The sequence below is a fragment of the Oncorhynchus clarkii genome, chromosome 5 (genome assembly GCF_045791955.1).
Source record: "Oncorhynchus clarkii lewisi isolate Uvic-CL-2024 chromosome 5, UVic_Ocla_1.0, whole genome shotgun sequence".
NCBI classification, from domain to species: Eukaryota; Metazoa; Chordata; class Actinopteri; order Salmoniformes; family Salmonidae; genus Oncorhynchus; species Oncorhynchus clarkii.
In genome coordinates this window covers 12211323-12230592 of record NC_092151.1, presented here as the reverse complement: position 1 = coordinate 12230592, position 19270 = coordinate 12211323, and the positions used below count along the sequence as shown (strand labels likewise).

Below are 19270 nucleotides of genomic sequence, written 5' to 3'. Positions count from 1 at the left end.
AGCCATGACATCGCCTACAGGTGTGATCGGGGATTTCTATTGGAGACAGAAATTGCTTCAATATAAAGACTGTTATTTCTTTGATATTGTCATTTATCCACGGTCATTGCCATACGTCCCAATGGTAAGGACGTCCCAAGGATTCCGAATAGCACTAGCAATTTATTCACCATCTTAGTGAAGTTTTAACATTTCGACAAAAGTGAAAGAGATTGACCCGGAACAACATAGCCAAGTAGCCGGAAAGAGGTTTACAGAAATAGTAGTTTGCAAAAAGAGGGATGTATCAAGCTAGATTGGACCTGACTAGGTAACGTTGTAAAAGTATTAATCTACGTTTAGGTAAGAAGTATATCTATGCAAGGTCTTTGGTGGGTGTAATGCTTAGCATTACCTAACATTTTAATTTACATTCTTCGGAAATAAGCAGGTTCCCTCAGTCCAGCTAGCTAACGTAATGCAGCTAGCCAGTAAAGCTAACGTTTTTGTTTTTGTTCAGCTTATAAACTAACGAGTTGACATTTGCTAAATTCAATTTTCTGACTAAGTGTTCTCTTGTAAGAGTTTTTGTTTTGTAGAATGACAGGCCAAGAATAAGTTTTTCCTGTCCGCATTGGCTAGCTAGCTTATGAGCTAGCATAATACCTCTCACCGATACGGGTTCTACGGGAAATGGTACGTTTTGCTAGCTTTTGTATTGTACTATTTACCAACTAGCAAGGTGTATATACCACTTAAGTTAGTTTCAGTGGTAAGGTATTTAGCAACTTGGCTAACTTTGTACACTAACGTTAACTAGGTAACGTTATCTGCATAGCTAGCTAGTTACATTCCTTGAATTTTTACCGTTGCCCGTTTAAAGTAATAGCTAACTAGCTAGATAACTTTAATTAGAACAGTAGTTTATCTACTCAATACAACAAAAGCAATATTGTATCTAACGTTAACTAAGAACTAATTTCGCCGTAAACATTGATCAAACTAGGCTTAAGCCAATTATTTGAAGTAGACGTTTACTGGTAGTGTTCCGGACTGGCAAAGGTGATTTTAAGTAGATAATGTTATGTAGTTAATTATCATTACTCAACCCTGAAACTGCAGGTCGACGTTCTCATGTGCCCATGGAGAAGGTGGTCTTTGAGGGGTGGCTGGAGTCAGTCTCCGCCTCTTTCCTCTCGCTTAGTGACCAGCAGCGCAACCAGTCCCTGGACCAGCTCATCTCGCTGAGTAATGCTGTCCAGCTCCGGCACCTGTCCAATGGGCTGGAGGCGTTGCTTAAGAGGGACTTCCTGCGCCTGTTGCCCCTGGAGCTCACTTTCTACCTGTTGCGGTGGCTGGACCCGCAGACCCTGCTTACCTGCTGCCTGGTGTGCAAGCAGTGGAACAAGGTCAGGCTCTCTCGCTCTGTTGGCTCCCTGGTGATGGTTGGCTCCCATGTGTTTAAGCAGTAGATAGAACCAAGTTATATTCTTTTCACACCATGGTGCTGTCTAGCCTAATATTGGACTATAGGAGCCTAACGTTAGTCTTTAGTCCAACGACTTTACATGTTCAATTTAATGGGCGACTTGGCTCTTGAACCTAAAACAGCCAAATACTTCATCTAAATGTGAATCTGTTCTCAATTGCGGCATGGTTCTAGATATATAAATCCCTCTACATTCATATCACTAAATAATTTCACAAATGCAAAATACACACTTACTCTAAGCTGTTTTAATACAGTTGCATCCAACAGTATTTTTAATTGAAAACACGTTTGACGTCTTTCTTCCATTTACTCTCAGGTGTTCGGAGACGGCGATAGCTAATTAGCACAGGTATTTCATTGTCTTCAGTCTGTTTTCTTAAAACATGCGCCGTAACATGGACAAATTAGTCTGTGTGGGAACCCTATAAAGGTGTTTCAATTGAACCTTTTTTGTTATTTGACAATGTTTTCTCAACGATATTAAAGATAAGGTCTTTATTTATTTTTCCAAAACCGTACCACAAGCAATAATATGTTAATGTTCAGTAAACCGCCACGCTCTTCACAAAACCTCCCCCCTACAGAAGACTCCTTCGTCCATTGACTTTTATGTGTAATGGAACAGTGATCAAGGGCTATGTGCTGAACCGTACTGAGCTGGCTCGGTTATTTTCTGTTCACTTTCAACTTTCCGGTGTTGTTCTAGCAGCTATTGGTGGATGTATAATAGGAGCAGGACCAGTGGTTCATTTGTAAATCAGGAGGTGCTAAAACAAAAAGTGAATGCGAGTGGTGTGTGATCTGGGGAGTTCTGAGGTACCGGAACACCTTTTTACATAAAATATCAAGGCATTTGCGTAGTGACAGAGCAGTAGAGTGGAGGCACTTAAATAAGTTGGACACATGGGGAACATTTTTAGTAGCCTAGGGTCTTGGGAAAATGTGGACTTTCATAAAAATAAAAAAAACATTTAAAGTATTTTCAGCCCAGGGCCTCCCGGGTGGCGCAGTGGTTAAGGGCGCTGTACTGCAGCGCCAGTTGTGCCACCAGAGACCCCAGGCTCTGTCGTAACCGGCCGCGACCGGGAGGTCCATGGGGCTACGCACAATTGGTCTAGCGTCGTCCGGGTTAGGGAGGGTTTGGCCGGTAGGGAAATGCTTGTCTCATCGCGCACCAGCGACTCCTGAGGCGGGCCGGGCGCAGTGCGCGCTAACCAAGGTTGCCAGGTGCATGGTGTTTCCTCCGACACATTGGTGCGGCTGGCTTCCGGGTTGGATGCACGCTGTGTTAAGAAGCAGTGCGGTTGGGTTGTGTATCAGAGGACGCATGACTTTCAACCTTCGTCTCTCCCGAGCCCGTACGGGAGTTGTAGCGATGAGACAAGATAGTAGCTACTAAAACAATTGGATACCATGAAATTGGGGAGGAAAAAGGGGTAAAAAAAATAGATGTATTTTCAGCCCGGGCCTAATATTCTAAGAGTTGATCCGGGTTGGGCCTGCATGAGTTTATGGTTCGGGCAACATAGTAACCAGTTTGAGACCAACGCTTGGCTGTGTGAGAAGATCACCAGTATCTCTCATATAACTAGAATTAGCTAAATGTTCTATGATCTCTCCCCCTCTGTTGATAGTTGAGCCTGCAACTCATCTCTCCAGCGTTGCACTTCATTTATTTCCTTACAGAAGCGCGAATGGTTCTGAAGGAAGTGCAGCACCCCTGATAAATTGAAATACATTTGCTAAAATTATAGAATTACTTCTGTCTGTTAATGAAATAGCTCGGAATAACCTACTATACCATTGGAAAGCCATTTGCTTTCCAACCTGTGTTTACCCTCGATTGTATTTGAAATATTGAGAAAGGCCTGTTTTGTCTGCATTGTTATTTCAGACAGATTTGCCGTGCGTTCCCGACTGTAGTCTATTCCTTGTTATTGGGCTACACCAAGGTTAAAAAAAATTCATTAACAGACAGCAGTAATTTTATAATTTTGGCAAATGTATCAGCGGTGCGGCACTTTCTTCAGAACCCTTCGCACGTCTATGCTTCTATAAGGAAATAAATGGTGAAGTGCAACGCTGGAGAGAAGTTGCAGGCTCATGTCTATCAGAGCAGAGCGAGAGAGATCATAGAAAGTTAATCTAATTCTCGTTATCTGAGATACTAATGCGCTTCTCACACAGTCACGGCCTGCGTTGGTCTCAAACAGGTTACAATGTTGTGCAAACCATAAACCCAGTACGGCCCAACCCGAACTCATAGAATATTAGGCCCGGGCTGAAAATCTACTTTACTTTTTTTGTGGGGGGAAGGAGAATTAATGAAGAGGCAACTCAACTCGAATGAACTTTGGTTGCTTTTATTATGATTTTTACATTGAAAAAAGTGAATTGTTTTTTTCATGCCAAAAGATGTACAGGATCCGGCCAAATAGGTTCCGGAACAAAACAGTCCAACACGGAGAGGTGCCTGATTCTGTTCCGGCAGGATCCGTCTCAAATTAAGCACTGAGCGGGACCATACCAGTATCGCCCTTCTCATTAGTATCGTGGCAAGGAAACAAGACATGGAGCAGATATAACTTCTTTAGGAAAACCAACTTAATGTTGGATGCACATCAAGTTGTCATCCAGATTCACATTGATTTATTTTCCATGCTATAGCACACACTATTTGTCATACAGCAGGCTTTTAAACAACAGAGTTTGGTCTGCTTTGTGTTAACATTTTTCCAGTGGAAAAAATATTGCGATACTGGTTTCGTCACAGCCCTAAGGCCTAACCAGACCAGTGGTTTCATTACCACACCATGATGTATGAAAGGGGTATTTTGTTACAAGCTTGTGTGCAAGCAATTGAATAAGGCCAAGGTCTCCCACACGTGACACAGATATTTTTACCCCGTTACTGAGGTTCACTTTGATATTGGCTCTTCACATTTTGTACCTTTCCCCCTAAGATTTGTGTCTGTTATATCTGGGTTTCTTTGTCCTCTGTGGTTTCGGTTGAACTGTGACATCCTTTCAGGTGATCAGCGCGTGCACGGAGGTGTGGCAGGGCGTGTGTCGGGACCTGGGCTGGCGCATCGACGACTCCATCCAGGATGCGTCCCACTGGAAGGGTGTCTACCTCAAGGCCAAGCTGCGCATGATGCAGCTGAAGAACCAGGAGGCATTTGAGACGTCGTCGCTCATCGGGCACAGTGCCCGTGTCTACGCCCTCTACTACAAGGACGGCCTTCTCTGCACAGGTGGGTTATAGGCTTATGGTCATTTTGGGGTGTAGTATACTTCTGCCATTATGTTGACTGGACAGGCCTCTTAATTTTGTCCTCTTTGGCTTTCTGGGTTGAATTTAAGGTTTGGGTGTAAGCAGCTGTGAGTGCTAAGTGTTTTTCTGTTGTGCAAAATGGAATATCTATAACAATCGCTAGTTTGCTAGTGATCTTTTGTAGTCTGTTAAAATTATGTTGCTGTTACACTCTGTGTAATTCCTTATTGTAAAATTCACAAATTATTTTGAAGGCTCTGATGACCTTTCTGCCAAACTGTGGGACGTACGCACCGGGCAGTGCATCTACGGCATTCAGACGCACACCTGCGCCACTGTGAAGTTTGATGAGCAGAAGCTGGTGACTGGTTCCTTTGACAACACCATTGCCTGTTGGGAGTGGAGCACGGGGGCCAAGATCCAGCAGTTCCGTGGGCACACGGGTGCAGGTCAGGGGACCCCTGGGTCGTCTCGAACCTTCCCATTTGCTGACTTGAGGTGTTTTGCAGATCATGCGTACTGTGTCCAATTCCTGACATGAAGGGATATTCCACAATAGTGGCATAATGAACAAGCTTTGGTTTTTTACAAAATGTGTCCATATGAGCCAACTTGTGAAGAAATATTTAATTCTGAGGTTTTCTGATAAAAGGTGTGTGTTGTGGGCATTGTAGTATTGCAGTCTTTCTCCCATACCTTTATATTATGCCTGGTGGTTCCTAGAGACAGCTGACCTCTGCTGATCTGTGGGGTTTTGATTGACAGGCAAATATAAACTGATTTTATGCATGAGCTGCCACTCCAAGTAGCCTCTGTTGCAGAGAAATTGTCAAGTCTATTTTCAGTATTCTAGCATCAAATGTTTCTTCACATATCAATCCTTATATTTCTTATGTTACATGGAGAAAATAACTTCTAAGTATATGAATTATGTTGCATAGCCCTTTGGATTGGTGTACTAATGCCAGGTCTCTCTCCTTGGCTCGGTCAGTGTTTAGCGTGGACTACAATGATGATCTGGACACACTGGTGAGTGGCTCGGCCGACTTCTCTGTGAAGGTGTGGGCGCTGTCGGCAGGCGCCTGCCTCAACACCCTGACGGGACACACCGAGTGGGTCACCAAGGTAAACTCTACCAATATGTCCTGAATTACGTTCATGATTGCTGCTCAACTGCAGATTGTTTTGAATCAGAACGTTATATCTACATGTTTGTGGGGATCCGTTGAGGTCCCGGGGCAGAATTACAAGTCTTGATCACCTGATAAGTAGCAATTTTTGGATACAAGGTGATTTGTAGATCACTAATTGGGTACGTTGTACGTAGTCCTGATTGCAATCTCAAACGTGCACATTGTCTTGTGCAAATGACCGCAAAATGAATGGAGAAGTTTGCACAGTGTTGCATTCCTGTCTAGCACACACTGCTTTTTCTGCTGGTAAATTGTCTAAAAACGGCAAGCTGCCCAGTGTTCAATGGGAATTCTAGATGAAGGATCCATACTACTACGCTGCCCAGTGTTCAATGGGAATTCTAGATGAAGGATCCATACTACTACGCTGCCCAGTGTTCAATGGGAATTCTAGATGAAGGATCCATACTACTACGCTGCCCAGTGTTCAATGGGAATTCTAGATGAAGGATCCATACTACGCTGCCCAGTGTTCAATGGGAATTCTAGATGAAGGATCCATACTAAGCTGCCCAATAGGAATACTAAGCATACTAAGCTGTTCAATAGGAATAATAAACACAGCAAAAAAAATAAAAACTTCCCCTCACTGTCAACTGTATATTTTCAGCAAACTTGTGTAAATATTTCTATGAACATAAGATTCAACAACTGATTAAGTACTGCAGTGCATTTCCTCCTCATGGACTCCACCAGATTGGCCAGTTCTTGCTGTGAGATGTTACCCAACTTTTCCATCAAGGCACCTGCAAGTTCCCGGACATTTCTGGGGGAAATGGCCCTAGCTCTCAACCTCCGATCCAACAGGTCCCAGACATGCTCAATGGGATTGAGATCCGGGCTCTTCGCTGGCCATGGCAGAACACTGACATTCCTGTCTTGCAGGAAATCATGCACAGAACGAGCAGTATGGCTGGTGGCATTGTCATGCTGGAGGGTCATGTCGGGATGAGCCTGCAGGAAGGGTACCACATGAGGGAGGAGGATGTATTCCCTGTAACGCACAGTGTTGAGATTGCCTGCAATGACAACAAGCTCAGTCCGATGATGCTGTGACACACTGCACCAGACAATGACGGACCCTCCACCTCCAAATCGATCCCGTTCCAGAGTACAGGCCATCTGACCATCACCCCTGGTGAGACAAAACCGCAACTCGTCAGTGAAGAACACTTTTTGCCAGTCCTGTCTGGTCCAGCGACAGTGGGTTTGTGCCCATAGGCGACGTTGTTGCCGGTGATGTCTGGTGAGGACCTGTCTTACAACAGGCCTACAAGCCCTCAGTCCAGCCTCTCTCAGCCTATTGCAGACAGTCTAAGCACTGATGGAGGGATTGTGCGTTCCTGGTCTAACTCGGGCAGTTGTTGTTGACCCCTGTACCTGTCCCGCAGGTGTGATGTTCGGATGTACCGATCCTGTGCGGGTGTTACATGTGTTCTCGCAGTGGCAGACCAATCAGCTGTCCTTCCTGTCTCCCTGTAGCGCTGACTTAGGCGTCTCAGTACGGACATTGCAATTTATTGCCCTGGCCAAATCTGCAGTCCTCATGCCTCCTTGCAGCATGCCTGAGGCACGTTCACACAGATGAGCAGGGACCCTGGGCATCTTTCTTTTGGTGTTTTTCAAAGTTAGTAGAAAGCAGGGACGTTTCTTTTTTTTGCTGAGTTTAGATGGAGCCAAACTTGAGTCTGAAGACTCAAACCTTTCCCCTGTGTAGGTGATTCTCCAGAAGAGTGAAGTAGAGTCCATGGTCCACTGTCCTGGCGACTACATCTTGTTGAGTGCTGATAAATTTGAAATAAAGGTAATGTGGTTCATTAATTTCTGCTTCTTTGTATCCAGCGCCTCGTCAACTTTCACGCAACGATTGACCCTGTGCGCTATCTTGTCACTGTAATACTTAAGATGCACAGTGTCCCCCCTCAGCTACCTTTGACCACAGCACTGCGTTATGTCTGCAGATGTGTGTGTGTGTATGTATGTGTATATATATATTTCATTTTTATGTATTTCACAGGTTTGGCCTATAGGCAGGGAAATCAACTGCAAGTGCTTGAAGACTCTGTCCGTGTCAGAGGACCGCGGTGTGTGTCTGCAGCCTCGCCTGCAGTTTGATGGCCGCTACATTGTCTGTAGCTCGGATCTGGGGGTCTACCAGTGGGACTTTGCCAGCTTCGATATCCTCAGGTAAAAACTGTCCGGGGCCTTGTTTCCTGATAAACAGAACTTAGCGCTTCATCTTCTATGTTCAGACAGGCCAGGTATGATCGGACACGCTTACGTGGTCTGCTTTTTTACTGTCTTAAATAGCCAACTAATAATCCTGTTACCAACCCTAAATAAACTTGTGGAAAAAATGGTGTTTGACCAGATACAAGGCTATTTTACAGTAAAATAATTGACGACAGACTTTCAGCACGCTTATAGGCAAGGACATTTAACAAGTTCAGCACTTATACAAATTATTGGCTGAAAGAAATTGATGTTAAAATGATTGGGGGGGCTGTTTTGTTAGACTTCAGTGCAGCTTTTGACATTGTTGATCATAGTCTGCGGCTGGCATTACACCCCTTGCTATATTGTGAATAGAGTTACCTGTCTAACAGAACAGAGGGTGTTCTTTAACCTCTTAGAGCTAACTCCCTACTTTTTTCAATTTCCGCCTGAAGACGTACCCAAATCTAACAGCCTGTAGCTCAGGCACAGAACCAAGGATATGCATATTCTTGGTACAATTTGGAAGAAAACACTCTGAAGTTTGTAAATGTGAATTGAATGTAGGAGAATATAACACAATAGATCTGGTTTAGATAATACAATGAAAAAAAACATGCATTTTTTTTATTTTTGTATCTTTAAAATGAACAAGACAAAACAAACATTCAGATAGGATGATGGGGACTATTTCAGTGAAAAACATAAGAGGGCAACAGTACTTGTGCAAAGTTTCAGAATGACAACTTCCAAAATGAGTGTGCTACATGATATTTATCATGAAGTCATCCAGGTGTCCCACACAAGTGGCCAAATTGGTGAAGGTATACATTTTGAAACAAATAACTATATACAAAATACCAAAATGGTATTCTAACACACCCCCCCCAAAAAATGGAGGGGAAAAAATGAAGAAAAAAATATATACATTTACAAAATAACGTAACTATTTACACACTTTCAATATTTGGAAGATACTCAGTCCTCTATCAAATCAAATTTATTTATATAGCCCTTCGTACATCAGCTGATATCTCAAAGTGCTGTACAGAAACCAAGCCTAAAACCCCAAACAGCAAGCAATGCAGGTGTAGAAGTACGGTGGCTAGGAAAAACTCCCTAGAAAGGCCGAAACCTAGAGAGGAACCAGGCTATGAGGGGTGGCCAGTCCTCTTCTGGCTGTGCCGGGTGGAGATTATAACAGAACATGGCCGAGATTTTCAAACGTTCATAGATGACCAGCAGGGTCAAATAATAATAATCACAGCAGTTGTAGAGGATGCAACAGGACAGCACCTTGAGTAAATATGAACAGTTTAGGGTTCCATAGCCGCAGGCAGAACAGTTGAAATTGGAACAGCAGCAAGGCCAGGTGGACTGGGGACAGCAAGGAGTCATCATGCCAGGTAGTCCTGACGCATGGTCCTAGGGCTCAGGTCCTCCTCCTCTGAGAGAGAATTAGAGAGAGCATACTTAAATTCACACAGGACACCGAATAAGACAGAAGAAGTACTCCAGATATAACAAACTGACCCTAGCCCCCCGACACATAAACTACTGCAGCATAAATACTGGAGGCTGAGACGGGAGGGGTCAGGGGACACTGTGGCCCCATCCGATGAGAGCCCTGGACAGGGCCATACAGAAAGGATATAACCCCACCCACTTTGCCAAAGCCCTACACAATATTGTGCTGCTGATCCCAGGGGCCATAGCAGTCTCTTTCTGCTGTAAAGCATGTGGCGCAGGTGATGGGGGACTTAATTTTGCAAAGAACACAGCGACGCCTCCATGCTGTGCCCTTTTGGCCCTGAGGCACATCCATTTCTGCAGAAATAAATTCGGGCAGATGAACACCACTGGTGGCAGGAGCTGGATGAACCAGCTTCAGTGGGGGATGTAAACCTTGGCCCTGGGGGCTGCCATTCGGAGTCAGTGTCACTGTGAAAGAAAATGTTCAGTTAAACTATTCTAACATATGAGCCCTGTATCAACAGGTATAATAAACAGATATGTTCCCTATACTCATAAATATTTATTATTATTATGACCTGCTAGATCTACTGTATTTTATGTTATGACATTTCAGCTAGATCTACTGTCTCTATTATATTATGACAGACCAGCTGTATCTACTGTCTCCATTTCACTTTGGCCATTGTGGGCCTGCCCTCCCCTCAACAGCCTCAAATAGGCTATTTCATGTGGGTTGGGGTGGGGCGGCAGACACACGCATCTCACATTTCATGACATTACATGTTTATATATTGCTTCTAAAATAAATAAAAAACACAAATATTTGATATTATTAATTTCAAACAAGGCATTAGCATGATAAGAACTTACCAGTCCAAAACGATTCCTCCACAATCGCTAAATGAATCGTCCTACAACAATCTTTGTCTCACTTTCCCAATCAATTTATACCTAAAATTGTGTGTACATCTGAATATCTAGACTTAGATTTAGCTTTCCCTGACTTAGTCGCCATAATGATTGATATATAAACAGCTGAATCTGCGCTTTTACAACAACAACGCTGTGCGTAATATGTGTATCTCCTTCCGGTATGAAACTTCAATAGCGAATTACTCTCTTTACGCTGGAGCTTACTACATGGGTTGGTCTTGCAACACATAAACATGACCTATTGCCGTTTACCTCAGCTCATTGGTGATCTACCCAGCTAGATTTCAAGACGATCAGTGGTCATTGGGTTAAAATAGTCAATCAACGAAACAGCGGGCAAATCATAGCGGGCAAATCAGTGCACAATGATGTCATGACTTGTTATCTTCAAATCGGTTTCTTTCAGTCAATACGTCCCGCGAAATGACCCATCAAGTTTGATTGTGTTACAAACAAACCAGTTGATTGCAGTGAAACCAAACATGACTGGAAAAGTCAAGTTCTGTGTGGGTTATTTACATGGAATGAGACGAAATTCACGACACAAGCGGTTCACAAAATGTTTCGTGTTAGGCTATTAAAACGGATTTTATCAAACTAAAGATAATTCATTGTGTAACAATGAGCATTGGAATTGCAAACAGACGAAGATCGTCAAAGGTAAACAATTTATTTTTAATGCAGTTTGTGATTGTTACGCCTGTGCTGGTTGAAATAGTTGTTTTTTATTGAGCTTTATGCTCAGATAATTGCATTGTATTCTTTCACAGTAAATATTTTTTTAAATCTGACAACGCAGTTGGATTAGCAAGATTCTAGGCTTTCGATACGTGTGAGACACTTGTATTTTCATGAATGCTACATAAATAGTAATATTAAACATTCACCGTATGTTGTGGAATTTCAGCCCGCTACTGGGTTCCGTGCTCAGAGAGGTTAATGAAAGCCTCTCCAATATAATCCAGGTATTATCAGGAATTCCCCAGGGCAGCAGTCTAGGCCCCTTACTTTTTCAATCTTTACTAGCGGCATGCCACTGGCACTGAGACACAGGCTTTACTATGTATGCGGATGACTCTCAACACTATATGTCAGCTACTACAGCGACTGAAATTACCAACACTTAAAGAGATGCAGTTTCAGAATGGGTGGCAAGGAATAATTCGGTCCTAAGTATTGACAAAACTTAAAGCATTGTGTTTGGAACAAATCATACACTAAACCTTAAACATTAACTAAATCTTGTAATGAATAATGTGGAAATTGTGCAAGTTGATGTTGCTAAACTGCTTGGATTAACCCTGGATTGTAAACTGTCATGGTCCAAAAACATATTGATACAACAGTAGTTAACAACCTGTTGCGACGACCAAACCCGGAGCCGGGATTCTATTTATAGACCTAAGCTCATTACCATAACGCAACGTTAACTATTCATGAAAATCGCAAATGAAATGAAATAAATATGCTATCTCTCAAGCTTAGCCTTTTGTTAACAACACTGTCATCTCAGATTTTCAAAATATGCTTTTCAACCATAGGAAAACAATCATTTGTGTAACAGTAGCTAGCTAGCGTAGCATTTAGCGTTAGCATTAGCGTTAGCATTTAGCAGGCAACTATCACAAAAACAAGTAAAGCCTTCAAAATAAAATAACTTACCTTTGAAGAACTTCTGATGTTTTCAATGAGGAGACTCTCAGTTAGATAGCAGATGCTCAGTTTTTCCAAAAAGATTCTTTGTGTATTAGAAATAGCTCCGTTTTCTACATCACATTTGGCTACCAAAAAAAAAAAAAAAAATTAAAAAAAATTCTGCCCTCAAAACGCGAACTTTTTTCCAAATTAACTCCATAATATCGACTGAAACATGGCAAACGTGGTTTAGAATCAATCCTCAAGGTGTTTTTCCACATATCTCTTCAATGATCTATCCTTCGTGGAAGCCTGGTTTCTCCTTGCTCTCAAATGGAAAAATAATTGCACCTGGCTTTACGCTCCAATTTCGACGCAGGGACACCAGGCGGACACTTGGAAAATGTAGTCTCTTATGGTCAATCTTCCAATGATATGCCTACAAATACGTCACAATGCTGCTAACACGTTGGGGGAACGACAGAAAGTGTAGGCTCATTCCTTGCGCAATCACAGCCATATAAGGAGACAATGGAAAACAGAGCTTCAGAAATTCTGCTCATTTCCTGGTTGACGCATCATCTTGGTTTTGCCTGTAGAATGAGTTCTGGGGCACTTACAGACAATATCTTTGCAGATTCTGAAACTTCAGAGTGTTTTCTTTCAAAAACTGTCAAGAATATGCATAGTCGAGCATCTTTTCGTGACAAAATATCGCGCTTAAAACGGGAACGTTTTTTATCCAAAAATGAAATAGCGCCCCTAGAGATCAAAGAGGTTAAGCTGGGGAGAAGTCTGTCCATAATAAAGCGCTACTCTATGTTAACTATCAACAAGGCAGATCCTACAGGCCCTAGTTTGTCGCACCTGGACTACTGTTCGTACTGTGGTCAGGTGTCACAAAGAGGGACTTAGGAAAATTACAATTGGCTCAGAACATGGCAGCACGGCTGGCCCTTAAATGTACATGGAGGGAAAACATTGTTGACATGCATGTCAATCCTTCATGACTCAAAGTGGAAGAGATTAACTTCATCACTACTTGTTTTTGTCAGTGTTGACAAGCGGAATGGACTGAGCTGTCTGTTTAAACTATTAGCACACAGCTGAGACACCCATGCATACCCCACAAGACATTCACAATCCCGAAGTCCAGAACAGATCATGGGAGGTGCAAAGTACCACATAGAGCCATGACTACATGGAACTCTATTCCACGTCAAGTAACTGATGCAAGTAGTAAAATCAGATAATAGAAAAAGGTAAATACACCTTATGGATCAGCGTGGACTGTAAAGACACACAAAGGTACATGTGCACACATGCGCTAGCACACGCACCCCCCCACACACACACATACAGGTATGGTGGTATTAAACATTTTGTAGTGTGTGTAGTTATTCAAATGTAGCAATATTCTGGTGGTAAAAAAGGCCTCTAAGCGTTTGACATAATGATTTTGATTCCCTCTTGTTTAAATGCCATTCATGGAGCAGTAAACACATTTTACCCTTTGACATCTATTTGTCATATTTAATCTTAACCTGATGAGAAGCTGACGGCCTCAGCAGGTCAGTGCAAGTCGCCACTAACCAGGAACAAGTTTTATTAATAAGACAAAGAACTAGAGACCGCTGCAATCAGAATAAGTATATCAATGAGAATATCCGTGGTTGCGAACAAAATGACTTGTGGTGGTATTCATATATAGAATGCAACGGAACTTTACCTGCCAACCATAGAATGCAATGGAACTTTACCTGCCAGCAATAGAATGCAATGGAACTTTACCTGCCAGCAATAGAATGCAACGGAACTTTACCTGCCAGCAATAGAATGCAACAGAACTTTACCTGCCAGCAATAGAATGCAACGGAACTTTACCTGCCAACCATAGAATGCAATGGAACTTTACCTGCCAGCAATAGAATGCAATGGAACTTTACCTGCCAGCAATAGAATGCAACAGAACTTTACCTGCCAGCAATAGAATGCAACGGAACTTTACCTGTCAACAATCAGTTACTGAATCTCCTTGTGCTTCTTTCCAGGGTCATCAAAACACAGGACCCTGCCAACCTCTCCCTGCTCAGCTTTGGTGAGGTATTCTCGCTCCTCTTTGACACCGACTTCCTGTATGTCATGGATCTGAGGACAGAAAAAATAACTGGCCGCTGGCCCCTGCCCGCCTACAGGAAGTCCAAACGAGGCTCCAGCTTCCTGCCGGGAGTCACCTCCTGGCTCAATGGGCTGGATGGGAGAAATGACTCTGGCCTCGTGTTCGCCACCAGCATGCCCGATCATAGCATTCACTTGGTTCTGTGGAAGGAAAACACCACTAGAGGTGAAACCTACGATGGCTAGGTTGTCAACTGCCATGTAAACAGGGTGCTCTGACTTGAAACCCATAGCCAAGTTAGATAATGCATGGACCAAAGTGTTAATGTTTTTTCTAACTTTTCTTTCTCGACACATGCTCTCATAATCAAACGTCATGCAACGTGCTTTCAGAAAGACTATTGGAGATGGTTTCACCAACTGAAACGCTGCTATGAATACAAGGGGATGAAAGGCCCAGTTCAGAGGGCAAAGGCAGTGGTTGGTGTTAGTTCCAACCTTGCCATGGATTCTCTCTTGAAGGAAATACGACGACGGGGAGGGTGGCTGAATGAAGACGGAACTCTCGAGAAACTGCGTGGTCATGTCAGGCTCCACAGCTGTAGATATTTCCCCTGTATTACTATGTATTGGGACCTTTACACTTCGGACAGGGTTCTTCAAGCAGCTCAGAGACGGGGAGTTGCCTTAACACAGTACTACTTTACAATGAAATACATTATGACTGTGTCCTAGGTTTTTCATAGACTGACTGACCATTCCCATGAGAGTTCCATGTTGACATTTTCAAAGTGGTTTAGTGCATTGGATTTGTACAATGTGAAGCATTTGTTGGATATTCAGTGTAACTCCATTGTTGGATAATGCTTTTCTTAGTGGTGCTTGTTTTAAAAGTCAACTTGAGAAATTTAGTCGTGCCTTTTTCGTTTGATTTAAATATCCATCTGTGTGATAAGAATTCCATTTCCCAGGTACACTGCAATAACATGACTGTGTTGTACATTTTCTTTCATACTATAACAAACTGCATACAATGTATTTCTAATACCACTATTTACCCTACATGATTCACTTGAATATATTTTGTGAATTGCAGTATTGAAGTATAGACCAAGTTCAGTTCTAGGTTATTTTTCTAAAAGGCTTTGAGGTTGGAAGTTTTTCAGTGTAGTGATTTGAAAGTGGACAATTCCACTTTGTTACAGCCTGAATTTTTAAATGGATTCAATTGATATTTTGTCACCTACATAATTTCACATTTACACCACAAAGACCAGGGACCTATTGGTAGAAGGGTTTAAAAAAAAACCATTGTATTTCCTTAAGAGCATGGTGTAGTTATGACACTTTAGATGGTGTATCAATGCACCCAGTTACTACAGAGACAGGCATCCTCCCCGACTCACGTTGCTGGAGAGGAAGGAAACCGCTCAGGGATTTCACCATGAGGCCAATGGTGACTTTTAAAACAATTACACAGTTGATTGGCTGTGATAGAACACTGAGGATGGATCACCAACAATGTAGTTACTACACCATACTAACCTAATTAACAGAAAGGGAAATAAGGAAGCATGTACAGAATAAATACTCTAAAACATGCAACATGTTTGCAACAAGGCACTAAATAAATTCTGCAAAATAATTGGTAAGCAATTCACCTTTTCTCCCAAATGCAAAGTTATGTTTGGGACAAATACAACACATTACTGAGTACCGCCATACATATTTTCAAGCATAGTGGTGGCTGCATCATGTTATGAGTATGCTTGACATTTTTAAGGACTGGGAGTTTCTCAGGATAAAAAAATAAACTAAATAGAGCTAAGCACAGGCCAAATCCTAAGGGAAAACTTATTCAGTCTGCTTTCCACCGGGTACTGAGAGATTAATTCACCTTTCAGAAACACAATAACCTAAAACACAAGGCCAAATATACACTTGAGTTGCTTACCAAGAAGACACAATGTTGTGACCGAGATAGTTTTAACTTAAATCTACTTTAAATTTGAAATAGAATAATGGATAAATGTTGCATATTCCAGGTGTGGAAAGCTCTTAGAGACTTACCCAGAAAGACTTGCAGTTATATTCACTGCCAAAGGTGCTTCTACAAAGTATTGACTCAGGGGTGTGAATACTTATTTAAATGAGATTTCAGGATTTCATTTTCAATAAATTTGCAAACAATTCAAAAAAAAATGTTTATGTTTTCACATTATAGGCTACTGTGTGTAGATATATTTAATCAATTTTGAATTCTGGCTGTAACAGGAAAATATGGAATAAGTCAAGGTGTATGAATACTTTCTGAGAGCACTGCATGTCTTATTGTGACATTAGGTTCAGCAGTGTACTTGGAGGAACTGAGTCACTAATTTCAGCGTTAATCCCAATCTATGCAGTTTTTAAATGCCCATTTCAATACTAAACTCAGCAAAAAAAAGAAACGTCCTCTCACTGTCAACTGCGTTTATTTTCAGCAAAGTTAACGTGTACATATTTGTATGAACATAAGATTCAAAAACTGAGACATAAAATTAACAAGATCCACAGACATGTGACTAACAGAAATTGAATGTGTCCCTGAACAAAGGGGATGTCAAAATAAAAAATAACAGTCAGTATCTGGTGTGGCCACCAGCTGCATTAAGTACTGCAGTGTTTCTCCTCATGGACTGCACCAGATTTGCCAGTTCTTGCTGTGAGATGTTACCCCACTCTTCCACCAAGGCACCTGCAAGTTCCCGGACATTTCTGGGGGGAATGGATGGCCCTAGCCCTCAACCCTCTGATCCAACAGGTCCCAGACGTGCTCAATGGGATTGAGATCCGGGCTCTTCGCTGGCCATGGCAGAACACTGACATTCCTGTCTTGCAGGAAATCACGCACAGAACGAGCAGTATGGCTGCAATGACAGCGTTGAGATTGCCTGCAATGACAAGCTCAGTCCGATGATGCCTTGACACACTGCCCTAGACAATGACGGACTCTCCAAATCGATCCCGCTCCAGAGTACAGGTCTCGGTGTAACGCTCATTCCTTTGACGATAAACGTCAATCCGACCATCACCCCTGGTGAGACAAAACAGCGACTCGTCAGTAAAGAGCACTTTTTGCCAGTCCTGTCTGGTCCAGTGACAGTGGGTTTGTGCCCATAGGCAATGATTTTGCCGGTGATGTCTGGTGAGGACCTGCCTTACAACAGGCCTACAAGCCGTCAGTCCAGCCTCTCTCAGCCTATTGCGGACAGTCTGAGCACTGATGGAGGGATTGTGCGTTCCTGGTGTAACTCGGGCAGTTGTTTGTTGCCATCCTCTACCTGTCCCGCAGGCGTGGTTTGGCTGTACCGTCTGTAAGCTGTTAGTGTCTTAACGACCGTTCCACAGGTGCATGTTCATTAATTGTTTATGGTTCATTGAACAAGCATGGGAAACGGTGTTTAAACCCTTTACAATGAAGATCCGTGAAGTTATTTGGATTTTTACGAATTATCTTTGAAAGACGGTTCTGAAAAAGGGACGTTTATTTTTTTGCTGAGTTTATTTACATATGTGATTTCTCTAAAGATCACGTTTGTTGCTCTGATGTGAATTTTTGCCCAAAGATTGAAGTCTCTTTCAGAGTATGGAAACACAAAAGTATCAGGACAGTCTTCCCAGTTTCCATGATGTGACAAGACAGCAGCTCATGAGTGGAAAGATGGCAAGATTTTTCACCATGGCTGTTTCTTCTGTTTCATGCTTCGTCTGACCTTGTGTTTTCATTTTCTTGCCCTCCCTCAAATCTCAGGGAGGGACCTGGGATCTTCTCCAATACACTTAGAGGTAGGGCAAAGAGTGGAGGAAACAAGGACAGAGGGAGCAAGTATTGAAAGCTAGTAACATTTTCAGACATGGCTTATCCTTACCTTCTCCCAAGGATTCCCTCACTGAAGTTCTGTACCAACGGGTAGCTCTCCTACCATTCTGTTGATGCCTTACTAAGGAGCTGGTAAATTGTCTAGTAAACCTAGACTTTTTTGTGGATACATCTGTTTCTGAAATAATATATTTCATTGAGTTTGGTTCAAACAATCGTAAGCACTGTACATGCATCGCCTCACTAAACTGTAGTCACACATGCATCCACAATCATGTTCCTTCACAAGCATACATCAATCAGCTTCATTCAGGTCTGTTGGTTATATAACACTATTGCAGTTTTAAAAATAAATGAAAGTAGCTAACCTTAATGATAGTTACTATTTTCTTCCCTATGTGTTTAATGCATAGTTCAGAAAGTTTTATATTTGTTTCCTTACCTTGAAAGTTGTCTGGACAAGGAGAGACTGCAATCCACAGTTTTCTTAAATTCTCAAATGGATTGTGTTGCATCTATCCCCAAATATTGGCTAGCTGTCACTCTGGAGGTAGTCAGGCAAACATTGTGGCTGGATGTTACAAGTGACAGAGAAACCATTTAAACCGTCATTCTCCTGCCCTCTTAAACTTGTTGACCGGTGGCACCATTGACTTACGGCATCAATATGTGTCTTAAAATAAAATGTGTATGTGCCATTCAGAGGCTGAATGGGCAAGACAAACGATTTAAGTGCCTTTGAACAGAGTATGGTAGTAGGTGCCAGGCGCACACCGGGTTTGAGTGTTTCAAGAACTGCAATGCTACTGGGTGTTTCACGCTCATATGTTGTACACTCAATATAAGTCATGTTAACTGCACTGGGCCTTTGCCACCTAGAAATATTAGATCAAAACAGCTGCATTGAACCTTTAATCAAATTTCTAATCAATGAACATTCTAAATGACAAACTTACTGAAAAGCTTTATATAGGTGAAAAAACATGAATGGTGCCCTACCACTTGCTGACATTGTGGATTAGGGACCAGATCACAGGTTAAAATCTTGATGATGCTTTTTCTCAAAAAGTATAGCCCTGGTTACACCTTGCATT

The 19270-nt window shown here is 42.3% G+C and overlaps 1 protein-coding gene across 6 annotated transcripts; it reads left to right on the top strand.

The window, feature by feature from the left end:
• Positions 1 to 18549, top strand: LOC139408353 (F-box/WD repeat-containing protein 2-like). 6 transcript variants are annotated; one of them, XM_071152123.1, is made up of 9 exons: positions 249 to 310; positions 563 to 675; positions 1102 to 1388; positions 4503 to 4725; positions 5000 to 5194; positions 5737 to 5870; positions 7656 to 7742; positions 7956 to 8125; positions 14248 to 18549. In XM_071152123.1, the coding sequence occupies exons 3-9, from the start codon at positions 1122 to 1124 to the stop codon at positions 14558 to 14560; spliced, it is 1389 nt and encodes a 462-aa protein (XP_071008224.1). In that variant the 5' UTR covers positions 249 to 310; positions 563 to 675; positions 1102 to 1121; the 3' UTR covers positions 14561 to 18549. The 6 variants fall into 6 exon arrangements, with proteins under 6 accessions (XP_071008222.1, XP_071008224.1, XP_071008227.1 ...); XM_071152122.1 differs by having other exon boundaries at positions 250 to 342; XM_071152124.1 differs by having other exon boundaries at positions 254 to 342; positions 579 to 675.
• Positions 18550 to 19270: the final 721 nt, after the last annotated feature.

Bases quoted from the DNA above. Each gene is read 5' to 3' on its own strand.
- LOC139408353 (XM_071152121.1), top strand. From the start codon at position 1,122: ATGGAGAAGGTGGTCTTTGAGGGGTGGCTGGAGTCAGTCTCCGCCTCT. The intron at 5,195-5,736 runs GTCAGGGGACCC...TGGCTCGGTCAG, and splicing joins CCGTGGGCACACGGGTGCAG to TGTTTAGCGTGGACTACAAT. The intron at 7,743-7,955 runs GTAATGTGGTTC...TGTATTTCACAG, and splicing joins CTGATAAATTTGAAATAAAG to GTTTGGCCTATAGGCAGGGA.